Raw genomic sequence first — 19,547 nt, 5'->3', positions numbered from 1 at the left:
CCCCACCATTTGTACAATTTTGAATCCCCACCACCTAGGGATGCTTCCAGTCTAATTTTGTTAATTTCCAACTAGTGGATCAGAAGAAGAAGTCGTTTGAATAAATTGTTGACGGATGATAGACGGATGACGGACGCCACGGTATGGCATAAGCTCACCTTGGTCGGGTAGTCGACTGGTCGGCTCGGAGTCAGTATACTGTGTCTGAATGGGGTGTCAATGTTAAACTGCGGCATTTTTTCTCAGTGGACTAGCACTGTAAAACCGGCTAGTTCAAGCAGCCCATGTGCACACACACACGTGCATGAACGTCGCAATATGCGCGACGTTAATGCCCATTTCACCTAACCTCACCTCACCAAGGTGATATCCATGTTGAAATGTATGGATGAAATATGATAGGCGTTGCATCATAACCGTTTAGCCGAGTTCTTGCATCTATTCCAATCAATGTCAGGATGTTATGACAAAATGTTCCCAAGCCTCCAAAATATTATTGTCCACACTGAACCATGAACACAGACTGCCAGAGATGGATACGCTCCTTCTCAACAGGAGGCGGCTGGTAGCCTATTGGTTAAAGGCTTAGCTCCTCATGCCGAAGACCCAGGTTCAATTGCCTACATGGGTACATGTGTGAAGCGCATATCTGGTGTCCCCCGCACTGATATTCGTGGAATATTGCTGAAAACGGCGTAACTCACTCATTCGTTTTAAATTCATTTTACATGTTTGATTTGTATCCTGGGCCTACCAGGAACAGCCTGGTTGTCAAAGATGAAACATATTGCAACTGTACCAAAATGTAGACCATTTAGTCAACAAGAAATGTTGCAACCAGAGGATTTATTCATCTTCGTCAGCCTGTATGTTCATGGTACAGTGTTCATGGTACAGTGTGTGTGTGTGTGCGTGCGTGCGTGCGTGCGTGCGTGCGTGCGTGCGTGTAACAATTGTTTGGAACCTTGGAAACACGATGCTGTGGGGCCATGACATTAATCCAGTGTTGGAAAGAACTCGACAAAATGATTTGTGGTACAACGTCTGCCACACTCCCTGCATTAATTTCCCATGGTGGTCAGAATTTATGTATTCTTCGTGGTACAACTTTCTACTCCATGATTTGATTATTACCAAACATTTTGCAAGTAATATATTTCCTAAATATTGTAACAAATGCCTCAAGAGTCCTAAACGAGGACTCACTAATTCATGAGTTTCACATATTTATTATCCTAAAAACACTTGTGTGAAGATTAAGTAATGCCCGTGTAAACTGCCCAGTATGTGAGTGGATGTGACGTTTGGAATATTAATTTCTTTCAAGAATTAAATAGTTTAAACACCTGTTCAAATGGTGCATCTGCGTGCCGTCCCAGATGTACCAGCTGTTTATGTACGACATGTGTGATCACCATGCGTTAGACTAGAGTGAGTGAGTGAGTGAGTTGTGTTTAACGCCGCTTTTAACAGTATTCCAGTTATATCACGGCGTATCAGCTTAATGTGGGAGGAAAGCCCGATGTGATGCAGGTCTGAAACGTTTTCCACTTCGTTGAAACCCACGAGCACGGGTATGGTGCTGACAAACCTAGAAACATAATCGGGGCGAACAGGGATTCGAACCCACAATCATAGGTTTCTAGCAAGCCCAAGGGACGCGACTCTGCACAGCGAATCGCGGCGCCATTATAGACGACTGCGCCACTGCGTTAGTCTAGAACATAGCCATAAAATAGCAGAAAATGAACCAATCAAAACAAAACAAAATGTTGTAACAAATAATGTATTTCATTAACATAAAGTAAATAAACAAAAAAAAACAGAGATGAATTTTATGTATTTCCCAAATATTGTAACAAATGCCTCAACAGTCCTAAAATGATTCATAAATGTTTTGAATATAAGTATATACATAAGTGTTCAGAGTTCACTGCCTAATCATCCTTCTTCTTAAACACACTCTTGACTCTTCTGAAGAAGTTGGCCACCCTGGATAGCAAGGCCTTCAGGAAGGAGTGGGTTGACTGGATGATCTCCTCATCCACGAGATCTACTTCAACAAAGTCAGTGTCGTCCACGATGTACTGACCAGCGATAGTGAGGGACACAGAAGGGACAGTGCTGGGGCGAAGGGTCTGTGGGACGGGCAGGTGAGACAAGTGGGCAGGGATGGTCAGGGACTTTGAAGTGGGTTGCTATAGATAGGGAGGTAGTGGAAAGAATGGAATGGGAGGAAAGAATATTATGTAGATGGAAAAGGTTATTCAATCATTGAATTTTATTGCAGCAAATAAAAGATTATGGTGGTAAAGATAGAAAAGGTGTGAAAAAAGAAACAAGGGAAATAAATATGATATATTTTTATATATATATATATATATATATATATATATATATATATATATATATAGTAGATACCGAAAGGTAAATATTTGTTTGTTGTTTAAAAACGGCGCACTCAAAACGGCGGTCTGTAAACAATCGAGTCTGGACTAGACAATCCAGTGATTGACATGATGAGCATCTATAGTAAAGATGATGACTTGAAGGATATTCTTGGAAATACAAATGTGACAAACAGAATTACTGAAGTCGTTGAACCAAAGTACTCTCAACATTCATAATAGGGTTTTATTAATTGCATACTGTTGGTTTAAGGTAGGAAAATATTATTAACACACTATCGGTGAAAACTCATGGAAGTGCTAAACAGGCATTGCTAAAGACAAGCCTTTATGACACCTACATGGCAAGGGGCAGGATAAGTCAGTTGGGACAGAGGCTGGAGGAACCAGATCATCCGATCAACTGTGGGGAAACAGAAGAATAAACATACAGGGTATTAAACATCCAGAATGTATGTTGCTGGTCCCTAACCTTTGGCTGGTGACTAGTAAATAATATATCATTTTGCAGTTAATAAATTATTAGTGCTGACAGATAGGTTGTATATCGCTAAGCTTTTAGGGGTTCTCCTTTTCCAAAATGTTCCAGTTTTATGTTGGATAAAGGGTAGGTAATTGTAATAACCAAGGGCAGCTAGCCTAGACACTGCAAAGTATATCTCCCTGTTACTTTATAACCTGAACTTGATCCCTTCAGACAAAATATGGGATAATAAGTTACAGTTTACCTTTCACTGCTAAACTAAGTCTATTTGCTAAAATACAAGGGATTCCGCCTAGCCATACAATATTGATTTGGACTCAGACTGCTGTGTACATTCTGAGAGTTTATAAGAAATCATGAGCAGTTTCAGGATTTTAAAAAGGGAGTGGGGGCAGGGGTGTGTTCCGCTTCGGCTATTTGTAACTTCAGTAGGGGCACTTCCCACCCAAAACACTACCAAAGACTCACAAACACTTCATGTAAACCACTGTTAATAAATTTACGAAATTAATTTTACAACCAAATGAACATGTTATCATGGTAGGAACGGCGCATAAAGAACCCACATTTTCTAATAATGTTTACAAGTTCAAGGTACACAAAGGGCCCTGCATTCAACATCTTAAGCCCCTAAAGCATGCAAAGTGTTTGTGGATCAGTACAGGAGTCATGACAGATCATGAACATGATGATACACACTACTCATCACACTAATATACCAACATGTAGGTACGGAATCTACTGAAGCGTAATTAGAATTGTACCTTGAACATAAGTGCTCGCATTCATGGTGGCAGGTTCAAGAATTGCAATAAAGTATAGGAAAATAACGCTTTCAGACAAGCAAAGTGCAGATGTAGCATCAAAAATGGCGTCGATGTAACATCAAAGTGACAACCGTCGTCAAGGAAGACATAAAGTCTCGTACAATCACGCGATATTACAGTTAACTGGCTCCCGACTTCATTTGCGCTTGCACTGGGGTGTTATAGAGACGGAGCTCGGCTGTATTTCAAGGAGAGTAGTTTTGTCGCGCCATAATATAAATAAAGCAAATTTAATTATGTGTTACATTAATACCTCCAGTCACGATTCTGGGTGTTGCTAGGTACTGGTCAGCCAGCAGCTTGTAAGGGTCCGTCAAATTTAAGGTATGACAGTAACTATAATCATACGGTTGTTTTTGGTTTGGTTACAAGTTAAGACTTACTCACATTCTGTTTGGTCAGTTATATCACATCATGCACTTCTAAACCCTAGGGGGCGGTCGGGTAGCCTACTGGTTAAAGCGTTCGCTCGTCACGCCGAAGACCCGGGTTCGATTCCCGACATGGGTACAATGTGTGAAGCCCATTTGTGGTGTCCCCCGCCGTGATATTGCTGGAATATTGCTAAAAGCGGCGTAAAACCATACTCACTCACTCACTCACTCTAAACCCTAGAGTTCCCCATTCCCCTTCTCTAGACGACTCACAGAATCTCCCTATATGCACCTTTCTCTGAAACCTGGCAGAGGCAACGGGGATATGTTATGACGCTTCGCGTGTTTTGGTAAGGATAATATGCAAATCAACTCAATCATGTATCCATGAGGGGTTGTCTCTCACGAAAAGAGTGAGAGAGTTAAAATTTATTGTCGCATCGGCATTATTGCAGACATATAGCGACGAGAACAATATTGATATATGTACAATTAAATCACGAATACAAAGTTATATTTAAAAACAAATTTTGTCAAACATATTGGGCAAAATATCATTTACTGTTTAAAACACGGGCTATAAGCCACCAGCAACCACAGCTAGGCCACTTCGCTGAGGATCATGGGGCCTTACGGTGCCTCAGTTTGATTACATCATAGTAAATAACGCTCCATTCACTTCGCAGAAATGCACCATTAAACCCCATATATAACATTTCAGCTAAAACAAGGATTTCACGAGCAGAATCAGATAGGGCAATTCGGAAACAGCGGGTTCGTATGATGATTCGAAATATATTTCTCTTTGTAACTCCTTTGGGGGAAAATGAAACAAAGGGCCTCAAGAAGCGTTCTGTTGTACATATTGAACACAGACCTAAGAAAGGTATCCTGATTTAATTTTTCAATTTTAAATGAGCTGGGGAAGCCTATTTGGATGAGCATGACGGTGTAAGCAAGGCGAAAGAGTCAGTTGTGGAACATATAGCTTCCCACACGACAATGGATGACAAGTCATCTTGCCTTGAAGCAGCTTCGAGCTCACATCCTTAGTATTGTGTCTACGCTAAACATTTCATAACCTTTGGCGTGGCGTGGCGTGGCTGGAGCTAGACTAACATTTAGTCCCAGAAATATAGTTATCTTATCCAAAAATATATATCCACAAAATATAGAATATAAACAAATGGAGCCCCAAACAATGCTTAATTTCATTGTAGAGCTGAGGCAATGTAGACTTGCCAAGTCATTCTAGACTGGAGTTGGATATATTTTTTATATATTGGTTTGGGCTAGAACTAAACATAATCGAAATACACTCATGCGTTTTTCCTTGTCTTAGCTTCTTGGCTGAACTCTTTGTTTTGATCACGGGATAACAATAATGGCGCCTCTCTCGTCGACCACTTAAATTATGTCTTGTATTATGACATGGAATCTTGGAGTTAAATATTTTGGCCAGATAGACAATATATAAAAAGATAACAATATTATTTGACTTTAACAACTGGGCATTTTGGAAGTTTATTGACATAAATACAGAAAACACTCACACTTAAACAACCGAATCAAGGTTTCTCAAACTCTTTCTCGAGTTACATCACAGAGGTCAGTAAACTATAATGTTTTATTCATATTTATTCACCTGATTAGATATCATTTCATTAAGAAAAATATATAGTAATAAAATATCATATGAATATTTCAGTTAAAGAAAGACATAAATTAATGTTAGGGCTTCGCCAAAAGTTTAAACCTGATAATTGATGATCGATCAGGAAAAATACATATATTAAATAAGTCCAAACCAGTTGTGTGGAAGGATATTACAGGTGTGAGGGTCTCATCACCAGAACGTACAGTCATGGTAACTATCTGATGCTCACAGGAGCACGGCAGCAATCTCATTAAAATCTGATACGATACCTGTATCAACCCTGTTGTGTCATTAACACAGGTAAATACCCATATAACAGGATCAACAACACAAATATCATCGAAATCTAGATTCTTTATTCAGAAGACATTTAGTATATTACAGCTTTACATAGTACTGTTATAAGTAACAACAAGTAACAACTTTAAAAGATCAAAGAGTTAAATGATGTTAAAAAAATAATGTCAAAAAGACTCTCTAAATACAGGAGGTATCTCAGGTTATCACAAAACAACATCAAACAGTAAGTGGTTAGGGCATGATCCGTGATCCTTGAACATTGCTTGGGTTCTTTTGTTTGTTTTTACTGCAGCAAATACAAAGAATATCACATGGTCGGTCGCATTCATCTTGTTACGTGTTAGAAGAAAGCCAAAAGTGACGCAGGTTTTGTTTGTTTGTTTGTTTGCTGCGTATTTGATGAAACCCACGAACGATAACAACGGATCACACTCCGGGCGAATTTTGGATTCGAACTCAGGCACAGATAAAGACAGAACCATGGACACCTAATACGTAAGGGTCCATGACAGAACTCAGCAAAGTGAGTTGCAACGCCTTATAGTACTGGACCACTTGGTTCTAGGAACAGGATCATAGTCAGGGGTGTAATAAACTATGTCGTATTTCAATTAGGAGCTCTGCCCCTAAACAACCTTAAACTATATCAATTATCAACAAATACCCATCAACAGTCTCAAACATTTAGCCAGAAGTTTCAAAATACAAAACTGAAATAAAGTCTCCAAATGACGCATCCCTCACATCGACACTTATTTTCTTGAGTGTTAATATATCAATATCTTCCTGAATCACCTCCAAATACGTTTCCGTTAACTGCCAACTGGCGCTTACGTATTACTAGCAGTTTGCTATGAGAATAAACTTATATTACGCCATATTACGGATCAACCTCACAGAAATGTGCATTCCAATGTATTCAAAGGCAATAATTATCTTGCGGTTCCAGTATACCACCAATAGTTCAGATCGAAAACAAGAACCGGTGGCTGTTTCGTGGAAGCCGCCATCTTGTTTTCCAACACCCGTCAAGTTTTCGGTTTCGATCTGGAATCCTTCTTCAAAGTTCAGGATAATGAAACGTATTTGGAAGTGATTCAGGAAGACATTGATATATTGATGTTCCTTGATAAAGATATGATAAATGAGTACGCTATGAGCTAATGATTAGTCCCATGCCGCGATGTCAAACTGTGGTGCTACAACTGGGGGAACGACAATGATCCTTAAGACCACTATGATATTAATGAAACGCTACAGACACTAAGAACTAAGACACTAACTATCCAAAGACTAGTGAGAGGCACAAAGCTAAGGAAAGAGTTTGCTACTTGATTGTATAACGCCAGTTGGCCGGTAAAGAGCATTACATGGTCTAGATTAGCATCTATTGGGCGAGTATTTGTTGGCACATTTACTTGCCAAACATAATTTCTCTGGATATCGCAATAAGACCTTCAACGGAACGTTTTATGGCACCGCAGTTTTATATTCAGTAAGGCTGGGGGTTTGGTTGGTTGGTAAAGTTCTCCTCCCAGCCTTCTAGAAGCGTCCACTTGTGCCAGTCTGTTATTGAGTGAGTTTGGTTTAACCTGGCTATGAACAACATTTCATTTACATCACATGGTGTCAGCTTCAAGATGGAGGAAAGTCCACAGTGATGCAGATATATTACCACTTTAGTGGAATCCACGAGCACGGTATGATGCTGACAAACCAAGTAACATAATCAGGGGGAAAAGGTTTCTGGCATTCCAAAGGGGAACATAACTCTACACAGCGAATTGCGCACCTCAGACAACTTGACCACCGGTCCCTCTCCCAGATTTAGTAATGCCTGAAGTAGACGAGGGCTAACAACATGACGAACATGACACAGAACTTGTGAACAGAATGGGCGAAACAGTGAGAGAAACTGTTGCTGTTGTGAACGATGTGCGGAGCTTGCAAGGTCATATACACAAGGGTCAAGAAGCAGGACAATATGGCGGCGTCCTCCCATCTTCCGACACTCCAGTAATTCCTGTAATAAAATTCATTCACATGAATGAGTTCGTTCGGAAGCTTGCTTTGGTTTGTTTGATGCTTAAGGCAACATTCTGCAACATATTATTCCAGCTATATCCCGATGGCCTGATAATCGAGTCTCGACCAGACAAACCCATACTTGATATGTTTAAGCAATTGAGTGGGGTGGGGATGTGGGGGGTTGGTCTTATGTCTGTATCATATTTTGTGCCCCCCGCCCTTTATGTAACATTTTGTATACCCTGCTCCAAATACATGCAACAATTTTTTATGACCCCCGCCTCACCCCCTACAACATATGGCCAATCCCTCCCTAAATAATTTTCAAATATATAAAAAAAAGAAATATTAAAAGAAATATAACTTGTCATTTTTTCATGCCCCTACCCCCTACCCCCTGAACGATTTAAGATAAAAAGATAAAGCTGTCCAGAAAGGACACAATATATGCACAATGCATTTCACACATTAATCAGTCCACAGAACAGTGTTTGCTAAACCAGGTAAGTTGACCGAAGGTTAACAATTGATTCGCCTTTTACTAGAGGTGTTATAGCTAGGTACTCACTCCATGAGGAACTTGAGAAGAACTACAAGCCCAACATCTGAAACAAGGGCGGTAATCAGATATCTGTCACCTATCCTCCGCCCCCAGGGGGAGTTGTTGTTATACCACAGGAAGCTCATGGCTTCCGCCAATACCACTGCAATCACCATTGAGACGCTGAAGTTGACCTTGATTTCCATGGCAAAGAAGTGAAGAAGTGCTACCTGCAAAACAAATGGTTGTCAAACATTCGTTTTGGATATATAGACATGTCCGTTTACGAGTATGGGTTACTGAAATATGATATGGAAATGATTATTACAGTTGCTGACCGATCGTTATAATAATGATGACAACTGAGAGAGAGAGAGAGAGAGAGAGAGAGAGAGAGAGAGAGAGAGAGAATGCTTCATACAATGAGCCCCATGTAGGGAATCGAACCCTGGTTAACCATTATCCAAAGAAGGTTTTAACCACTAGGTTACCCTACCATCCTTGTATGTATACCTATGTAAAGCTATGTATGCGTATTTACCCTTTATAGAGAGCTGATTTAACCCCTGAAACTAGTGTCATTTCTCATGTACATAACCAGGTAAATCGAACATAAATCTGAATCCTATTAACTGTAATACCTGTACAAGACAGAGTAATACAGTGAAACCTTGTTAAACCGGAAATGTTTTGTTTTTGGTTTTTTTATTCGGAAAGACATATACAATTAAAGGGACGTTACTCTAAAACAGTATTTGTTTGATTTGATTACAAGAGCACCTCGCTGTAAACAGTCCCAGGAGTTTCTCTGCATGTTCACATGGAACGTGTAACATATAAACTATGAAAATGTGCAATACACTTTCTTTGGTCTGTATCATACCACGGATACAAGTCCGTGATCATACGTAAAGAACCTTGATGCAAAATCCACACACCCATTCACACACCCCCTACGCGGATTCATACAGTTTGCACATCGTTTTTTCGCACGCACGCACACACACGTCACACATATTTACATTATCCTAAAGTAAGGAGTATCAATTATGTCTTCTCGATAACTGTCATGACATGAGCATAATACATATCATCAATGTTATCATACACTCACCCATTGCATAACAGTAATTTCCTCATATACATACTGCCATTTGAGATAAATCTACAACCATCCCTTTTCTTTTTTAAATCATAATATTTCCGCTATGGCCAATTTATCATGATATGCATAAATACAGAGATCTATATAATATTCATTTTGTTTTTCATTTCCTTTGATATTAAAGTGTCAAGAGCTTCTGTTCGCCTCTGTCGTCTTACGAGAACCCAACCCTCTTCAATGCATTCCTTATCTTGACAAAGCAACTACAGGTAATACAATGCAAGTGTTTGTGATAGTCATGGGTCCACCTGTTTCGTGTCGATAGACAAACTACCAAGTCAGCAGAACTATTCGACCGTGCACACGGCCGTACAGTTTATCTTCAAGCAGTGTCAATGTCAGGGGGAAATATTACCCCCCAAAAGAAAAACTGAGTTGGTATCAACATTAAAACTGAAAATTGTTTGAATGTAATTTGTTATGCTTCACATGTATCTAACCGCTGCTAACTGCGTGATGTATTAATAAACTGAATATACATTTTGACAGGCACTGCGCATATATACGACATGATAACCTGTTAGACACATAGATCTATGTAGAACGTGAGTTCGATCTTGAAATGTAAACATAACTGACCAACCCTCCCTGTCAAACGGCAATCGGTTCTCGGCAAACTGTTTATGAATATTGACCACAAATCGAGTTCACAAATTCACTGACAAAACCGAGGCTACATTGTGACTGTAGCTGAAAGCAGTTTGTGATGTGAACAAAATATCAACATAAATATCAATTCGATATCGTGAAACATCAACACCAAGCATACTAACCTGTCTATAACGATAAGTCTTCGCAAATGGCAAGGGACGCGCTTTCAACAAAGACCTCTGAGTTCATCGGGTCAAGGTGAAGGCCGTTTCCGCCACGATGCTTTCTTTGTAAACATTCAGAAGGGCATAACGCATACTCCTTACCGCGAAATATGAACGTGCCGGGAAGATTCACTTGTTGCCCACATAGGCGATGTTTGTGTATCGGAGTGGTAATCCCACTACTAAGAAAACAATGATTATTATTTATAAATTAGAAAGTGTTCCTCATGTATAGTCAATAGCGTGCTCCCAGGGATAATGAAATTATTTTCAGTAATTCTCCCTGAGCATCCTAAGTTTTGCTTCATGCTGCCCGGCTAGTTCACGCTCCGTTGTTTTCAATGACTTCAACCTTTGTTCATTGCGTCACATACGGTTTTATTACCCCTAGGGTTAGGAATAACCGAGTTATTAAAACTCGGTAAGTGCAAAAATTCACCAGTGTATTGTTGACGTCATTCGAATCTTATTTTGTGCATTTTTCTAAAGGGGTGCTCAAAATGATTATATAACAATGGGTAATAAAGAAATTATTACACTCGCTCGTGTGTCATACTGATTTTACGAAACTCGTGTTCGCTCCCGTTCGGGAAATACAAGAGTTGTGACACTCGTTTTGTAAAATCATGTGAAAACACGTGCTGTATAGCAATCTGTATTTATGTGACGTTGTTCCAACATTATACTGGATGTGCTGATGGCAATTAAAGGCTGAGGGTCAAGGTATAATTTTTAACACCGTATAATCAGTGCGTTCGATCAGCATACGTTTTTTTACCCGATTCAACCGAGATTAACACATTTCTGATTCAATCGGAATGAACCAGTGTTAATCAAGAATTACCCGGAATAAGTCCCGTGAAGAATCGGGTAAGCGTTGGTCTTCATCAACCCATGGGTGGTCAGGCTCCGTGACTTGGTTGATGCATGTCATCGTATCCCAATTGCGTGGGTCGATGCACATGATGTCAATCACTGGATTGTCTGGTCCAGACTCCATAATTTACAGACCGTCGTCCGATACTTCTGCGGTGTTAAACAAAAAACACAGTACCCGAAATAAATCGTTAACGAAGTTTAATTAATATAATGAACCAGGTTTGATAGTACTTATGTATTCTTATTTGCATCGATGAAATTATTGTTGCATTGTTGGTTCTAAAGCATGTATATCAACAATTGATGTTCTACGCTTTGTTTTGAACTTTATGGTTGTTTTACATACAATTACCAGAAAAGGCACAATGGCAGCTTTGTCAAACAATGAAGTGGTTGTTCCCCTCACATAGTTGTGTTTCATACCAATACACATGGCTGTTCTGTTTCGCGGTCTCCTGGCATCCATTCTGTATTATATCCGAGGTTGCATTTTGTGCGGTTTATTTCGGATACTGCCCTAAGTTATCCTTGATCAACACTGGTTAACGAAGGTTGAATCTAGTCAACCCCATTTACCAGAAGTGTGGTAACCTCGGTTGACACAGTACACTCAAATTGTAAATAATTGAACGCGCGTACTGATTTAATAATGAAAAATGGATATATTTATCAAGGTATTGATTGTATATATGTATCCTGATATGCCCATCGGAAATTTAACTTTCAGTTGTTGATACAAATACTTTTGAATTAAGGCTCAGTTGGTATGAGTAACTTTGGTCAACCAAAGCATGACATATATCAGTTATAACCAAAGTCAACCAAAGTTAACTTGCATTTGCCTTGGTCAACACGGGTTCACCTGGGTCGTCTTTAGTTTTGAAATCGAAGTGAAGAAGTGCAGGTCAGTGGCCAATCTCTGTCACTACATATAGAGGTTTCCAAGAGAGTTCTTTCGAATGGTAAATATCCTGTATTGGAAATGCAGAGTTGCCTCCCTTTGGTACGCCAGAAACCTATGATTGGGGGTTCGGTTTCCGGTTCGGCCTGATTTTCTAGTTTTGTCAACTCCATACCCGTGCTCGTGGGTTTCACCAAAATGGTAGACGTCTAAAACCTGTGTCACTTTGGGTTTCCCCCCACAATAAATCTGACACGCAGTGATATTACTGGAACGCTGAGTGTTCAAAGCGACGTTAAACCCAACTGCCTCAGTCTAAAACTCTAACGTCGAAAATAATATTCTCATTGCTCTCAAACGGTAACTAAACGGGAAGTGTATCTTGGAATGTGCGCAACAATATATTGCATCACGAGTTAGTGGTTAGTCAGTCAGACAGTGAATGTACCTCCATTTGACTCCGAACATCGCTATCTTAGACTATTTTTATACTTATAACAATGACGTGGTACGTGACGACATGATTCAATGAAAGTTCGAAAAATAACTGCAAAGGTGGTACGTGACGATATGATTCAATGAAAGTTCGAAAAATAACTGCAAAGGTTGAATTCATGTTATAGGAAAACACTTAAACTGATCATCACGGATGCCGTCTTCATCCCTTAACTCTATTCTGTCGAGAAACCTACCCATTTTATGATAAATACTTAAAATAACACACACAAATTACGCATGTGCTGGTTTTTTTAAACCGTGGTGCTCAGGCAATGTTAATACAGATATCTAAAAGAGTTATTATAATACCATATCGTAATTATACAGATCCGTACGAACACACACAACATAGCATAGCAATGTCCACCTTGAATACAACCTTTATTCGCGGGAATTATGTGCTGGCGAGCCATGTTTTATACGTTAAAGAGTACGTGGATCTCATTTCTTCACATATACCAATGCCAGCACTATCAATGAAATGTTCGCGAAAGCATGTGTAGTTTTAAAAATTGCAGTGATGCAGCTAAACACATTCGGGATAACTGCGATGGTGGGGGTGATATTTAAGGAGTAGAACACTGTCAGGTAGCCGGCGAGTTTTAGTCCTTCTTTCCAGTTCCTTACTGGATGTAGACGTCTGAAACACAACAGTGACTGAAATTAATTTTGTTATTTTGATTATCATTATCACCATCATCATCGTACCCCGATGGAGTGGAACGTTAACATTTCATAATATCAAAATATCGATCACTGGATTGTCTGGACCAGATCTGAATATTTAAAGGTCGCCGCCATATCCTTTGTACGGCGTCAACAAAAAACCATAGCCGTTTTCAACAGTATTGCAATTATATCACGGCGTGTCATCTTAAGAAGGGAGTAAAGAGGCCATTGACAATGTCTCGGAATTTACCACTGTATAGTGAAACGCACGAGCACGGACATGGTGCTGACAGACCAAAGACATTATCAGGGCGAGTTTGGAACTCAAGCCCACGACCACAAGGATGTGCTACGCCTAAGGGACGCAACTCTGCACAGCGAATTGTGGCGCCAAAGACGACTCTGCCCTAGCTTGGTCTCGCAACTGTTTCGGGAGCGTTATATACTAGTACTTACTCTATGATATATCTGATCATGTAGAACAACCCGATGTCACAGATGACGCTGGTGATGAAATGTCTTCGATCGCTACCCAACCACCTGAAGTAAAGCATAGGCGCAAGTAGCAGCTCCGTCACTAGGATTGTTATCACCATGGCAACATAGAACTTCCGCTTGTCCATCTTGGTACTGAATGCAGCAGTGGGAGTCGGTAACTAAAATAGAAATATGGATAGTTTCGATACGTTCGTAAACACTATGTAGGGACTGTGCAGTGGAATACTTTGGATTGCTAGCAGTTAAATGATCGCATTGTATTGTCGACCCAGCAAAACTATACTCAACTAAACTTAACGTGACATTGCGATATTCCGACTCCACGACACATTGATCAATTGCAATTTCCTTTAATTCAGATCTTTTCCTCCGAGGAAATCCCTCTGCATGATAATCAGATTTCAAATTTCTAAAATTTCGATTTCAACAAAAGAAAGCTGACACAAAATCACAAATACTCCATCGATGGTATTCTTTTATGGGTGTAGACGCTATGGGATGGCGATCAGAAACGACAGGGTGTAATATATATCTACCACGATGAACTGACACTGCGCCCATCATGGTTTATTCTCCCTGCAGTGTTTTATTGTACGATAAACAACGACCAGGAGTAGTTTATATCTTAAGTTTAAGATTAGTGTGTGTTTGTGTGTATGTGTGAGGCGTGCGTGCGCGTGTGCTTGTACTAGCCCGGCTCTATGGTGTGATGACAGTCCGTTGATATCAACATAAATGTACACGGATTTGTTTTATAAGTACACTTCGGTCTGTTATCGATACTTTAATAAGCAGATGAATATGAGGATCAAGGTACACATAAACATCCGCACAATGTTTTCATGGAACGACGCACCGCTAGATTGTCTTAATTTGAGGCCGCATTGACAAATGGCAATATTATTGCTTTTGCTTCTTTGAACAATATTCTTTATGAAATAACCATCGATGATATAAGACATGTTGCATCTGCACATAGAGCCAACTTGGAGACGGTCATATCACAGGGGGCGTAATAACCAGACGCTTATTTCAGACCCAGATTGATTTGGCTCGGCAATGCCTTTTGAGAGACGATGGTATAAGAAATTAGAGTTACGTCCCTTAGTGTGTCGTCTGCTTGGGCAAGCATTCCCGTAACGAAGCCGCCGAAACAAGGTAAACATGTATTGCATTCACTTACAAATAGAAACATTTTACATTTTGGTGTTATAGTATATGATAAACGGATGAGTATAGGGCGGTTTTCATATCATACCCCATATCATCCCGAGTACCGACGTTTAGCTTGATCACTAATATAATAATATAAATTTGCATGCCTCATTTGATCCCAAAATTATTGTGAAATTATCCAATGGTAAACAAACATTCAACGATCCTTGATTGTATCTCTCAGTCGAGCATTCTACATCTCGACCTCTCTAAGTAAATCTCTAAATGTAAATCACATCTTTCTCGGTCATAAATTGACGGAAATGTGTAAAAAAAAATACAGACTCTCACCCAATTGAGCCGGTATGTTAATATCATATGTAAAATGTTTTGTTATATGACAAGGTTTACTCTTTGGGATTCCGGGTAAGAATACAGTCCCTAGCATCCCGTGCCTGTCTTGCGACTGAATGATCGGATGGTCAGGCTCGGTGACTTGGTTGATTTATTTTTATGTTATATTTTTTGTTATCCCAACTGCGTTGATGTCAGTCACTGGATTTTCTGAACTTTAAAACTGGACTTTAAAAGTCAGTTAACTCTCTTGCCTCGGGAAGATGCGTTTGGTGATGAGTAGCCATATATTGAATTACCGTAAACGTAGTTTATAACTAGTTTAAAAGTTTAAAACAAACACGCTTATAACGAACTCACCCATATAAAGAACTTATTTGTAAGTCCCGGACATTTGTTGTATATATGATGTTTACATGCTTATTATGAACTACAGTTATTACGAACTAAAATTAGTGGTCCCTATGAATTCGTTATAACTGTAGTTTACTGTATTTTTTTTAAATACACTGTATAACTGTTCCTATTCCACTAAAATATCATGATGCAGTAGACCACTCTACGACTCTTAAATGTATACTTGATATTGAAACGGACATTGAAATTAATGCATGGCTGACGAAAACTTGACAGGTACGTATTTCAACGAACTTTTCAAGATATTACACATTAATAATGTAATCAAATTTCTTCATTGTTTCCCCGTTTACAATATTACTTGCAGTTGATATGCTGAAAAATGTAACCAACCTGCATAGTCGTCGTAGCCAAGTGTGGTGTATATTCTATATTTACCTAATGAAAACAGAAGAGAGCAGAGAACTAGCGAAGCGAGGAGTTTGGATTTCAGGCCACGTCAAACTCTTGACAATCATGAGTAAACTTGCTGGACAAAGACGGGAATAGGCGTGTCCCGGTATCTAGCCCCGTTGTGGACATGGATCTACTTCCCACAGACATACGAGTCAGATAACTTACACCACGGGAATTTGACACGACACCTTGTAGGTCTTCCAGTCATGCATAGGAAGGTAGAAATACAACAGCCGTCATATATGTCATAAGGCTAAACATACACCACATAAAATGCTCTCTCAGAACTAGGCGTCAGGTGTTGCCTGCATGTAGTGTAGAAATCACTCAACTCCTTTGATTCTACTTCTGGATTCAACAGATTCAAGTGATTTCTCCTATTTAAACAACCATGTTATGGTTGATATATAATTCTCATAATTTTACATAATGACCAATACAGTTGCATCAGAATTGCTTGTGAAATTGCAATTTCAGCATGACCATAACATTACTGGCTCAGAATCAACTACAACAATACCGTGATGTCATTGGAGTGGTTCAAATGACGTTAATCATATGATGTAAATATCGCTCGGTGTCAGAGCGTGCTTACAGCGCTATTCATACCATGCAGTTTAGAAATAAGCACCGGGTTAGATGTTCAATAAAAAAGTATATTCCGTCACATATATTATTTTTCGTAAATTTAATAATTGTTTATTGAATGTCAATGGCTTCAGGGAAACATGGGCCGAATATGAATAGAACATTTCACAATCTCTTGTATATAGAGTTTTGACGCGGTGGTGTACGACTAGCCGTATCGCCCATGTAGGCCACTCGATGTGTGTAAATACTACCATCTCTCTACAGTAAAACCACCTGTTAACTAAACTTTTTCTGCTGACTCGCTGGAAGTTACAAGCGAAGTTTTGATACCGCATGCAGAGATTAAATGAGATTTATCAGCCTAGATAGTTAGTTGATGGGATATTGTTGCAGAGAGAAGCTCACCTTATCGTGATGGTATGTTGGAGATGGGTGGGACGAGATTTGGAGAACGCTGGCTACGCTTGACCCGTGAGGTCAGTATGACTAAGGTGAAAGTAAGGTGGGTGAGTTGAAATGGGATTTACGTGGCGTTCAAGATTATTTCACTCGCAGAGTGACGTGCAGGCGCGCGTGCGTGCGTGTATATATACGTACATGTACAAGTCCGGGTTTATGCCCGTTTTATAGTGCCAGCTCACCGATATACCATGCCGCAGTTTTTTAGCATATATAATTATACCAGGGAGACTACACAAAGATATATATATATATATATATATATATATATATATATATATATATATATATATATATATATATATACTCCCTAATTATACTCCGTGCCTATCAGTCCTTGTTTTATCCCATAAATGCCGATCGCAAGGCAGGGTAACAGGTAGTGCATTTATATTATCGTCATGAAGCACATGTTTTGAAGAATAAAATAATTATTTCAGTATAAAGTAAACATAAGGCCACAATAAATTAATTACTTTATTTTCATATAACAAACTGATCGAGGCATCAGTTAACATTACTGTCGAGGGAAGCGGTTCACGTGCGTGGAGGACTGTATGGGCGTCGTATTTTATAAAGTAGATCAAGACGGGTATAGCGATTTTCTTCATCTGTAGGTACTTGGGGACTGCAAAATAATAAGTAATTAGTTTTGGCAGAACATTGTTAATCACACGAACATATAACTGTATAATACAGAATCAATGTTCTTCAGATTTTGTAATCATGTTGTATCGAAAACTTGTATGTGTGCATCGCAAACAATCAGAAGTTATAAATGCACTTTTGCTATATAATTTTGTTTGGCGAAAAAGGAACGAGTATTCGCCTCTGTAGCCTGTCTGACAGACCCTGATACAAATATATCAAAAACAGCCCATGCAGGTCTATAATGTTTGGCAAGTCTAGATTACTGATTTTCTGAAAATGATGAAATTCTCTGGGCTCCTTTTTATAATGTTTTTATTAAGATAATTAAACAACTGGTTTTTCTCTGTGGATATGTTCATTTCAGAGATTAGATGTTAGTCTACCACCTCTGTGCCCATTTAGATATTACCCTTTATATAGTCTGGCCACTAAAAGCCATATTGACCGTGTGTGCTGTATAAATATGACCTGTCACTGCCATTGTTGTAAATCTGTTTGTCGGATCTAGGTATAATTACCTTGATGCAGCTGTCTCTACCATTTCTATGCCTATGTTGTACAAGCACAGACACCCATTAAGCTTTGGTCTCTGTGGTATCAGGCTTTGCCCAGAAGGCTGTACAGACTTACCTCCCTTATGGTGCCCGAAATCTACGATTGTTGTTCAATTATGATTATGTTTCTAGGTTTGTCAGCACGATACCCACTGTAAGTTTCACCAAAGTGGTAGCCCTGCATCACTTCAGGCATTTTTCCAACATCAAGCTGACGGGCTGCTAAATACTGTTTAAAGCAAAGCCTTAACGAACTCGCTAACTCCCCCCCAAATATGTATCAATGCCATGGAACTTGTACACGAGCGAGAGTAAATGTATAACGAATGGTGTGTACTGCAATCTGATTGTTGGAAAAACATTGATAAAAGGGAAAATGGATACCACTTAATTAAAGTTTGATCAATATTTATCAGCACAACTTCAATGTAGTTGTTTTTTCACATTGTGCTAATTAACCAGTCAGTTCAGTTACTACAGAAGCATATGTGTGGTCATCCCTTGTCATGAGGTCATTGCATTCCAAGGTGATGTGGGTTCCACGTTTCTGGACATGCAATACTCAACAAAACCTGCAAATATGAAAACACATGATGTTTATTTCCTTATCACTGCTTCAAGATTATTGCACTTATATAGTGGTGTTCATGGGTGTGTGGCTGCTTGTACATGCTCACTTACTTACTTAAATTGGTAATTTAATGTGCGCTTTCCGACATATGGTCGAAAAGGGTATGTCCAAAAAGGTGAGGCTTACTTAATTTGGAGGACAAATTTGGAAATTTGAAATATGCCATGCAAAAGGAGGAGGGGGGACTAAATGGAGTTTGTGTGTTTTTATAGGTCGTACATGCTAAGCTAATGGTTTTATAGTGCTAGCCAACAACCTGGTATAGTGTGGCAGTTTAACATGGATACCCACACAG

General features: G+C 39.4%; 2 protein-coding genes across 2 annotated transcripts; both read right to left on the bottom strand.

Annotated features, from left to right (window-relative positions):
* Positions 1–1,937: 1,937 nt before the first annotated feature.
* LOC139480393 (uncharacterized) lies at positions 1,938–3,681 on the bottom strand. The gene is made up of 3 exons (XM_071263458.1): positions 3,657–3,681; positions 2,750–2,811; positions 1,938–2,198 (listed from the first exon to the last, which is right to left on the bottom strand). The coding sequence occupies exons 1-3, from the start codon at positions 3,679–3,681 to the stop codon at positions 1,938–1,940; spliced, it is 348 nt and encodes a 115-aa protein (XP_071119559.1).
* Positions 3,682–6,115: 2,434 nt separating this feature from the next.
* On the bottom strand, positions 6,116–10,619 carry LOC139478865 (uncharacterized). The gene is made up of 3 exons (XM_071261527.1): positions 10,558–10,619; positions 8,647–8,849; positions 6,116–8,073 (listed from the first exon to the last, which is right to left on the bottom strand). Exons 2-3 carry the CDS (start codon positions 8,823–8,825, stop codon positions 7,878–7,880), a joined length of 375 nt encoding a protein of 124 aa, XP_071117628.1. The 5' UTR covers positions 8,826–8,849; positions 10,558–10,619; the 3' UTR covers positions 6,116–7,877.
* Positions 10,620–19,547: the final 8,928 nt, after the last annotated feature.

This window comes from Haliotis cracherodii, unplaced genomic scaffold (assembly GCF_022045235.1).
Source record: "Haliotis cracherodii isolate W230 unplaced genomic scaffold, xgHalCrac1.p SCAF_4, whole genome shotgun sequence".
In the NCBI taxonomy this organism is placed as follows: domain Eukaryota; kingdom Metazoa; phylum Mollusca; class Gastropoda; order Lepetellida; family Haliotidae; genus Haliotis; species Haliotis cracherodii.
This window is presented reverse-complemented; position numbering and strand designations above follow the sequence as displayed.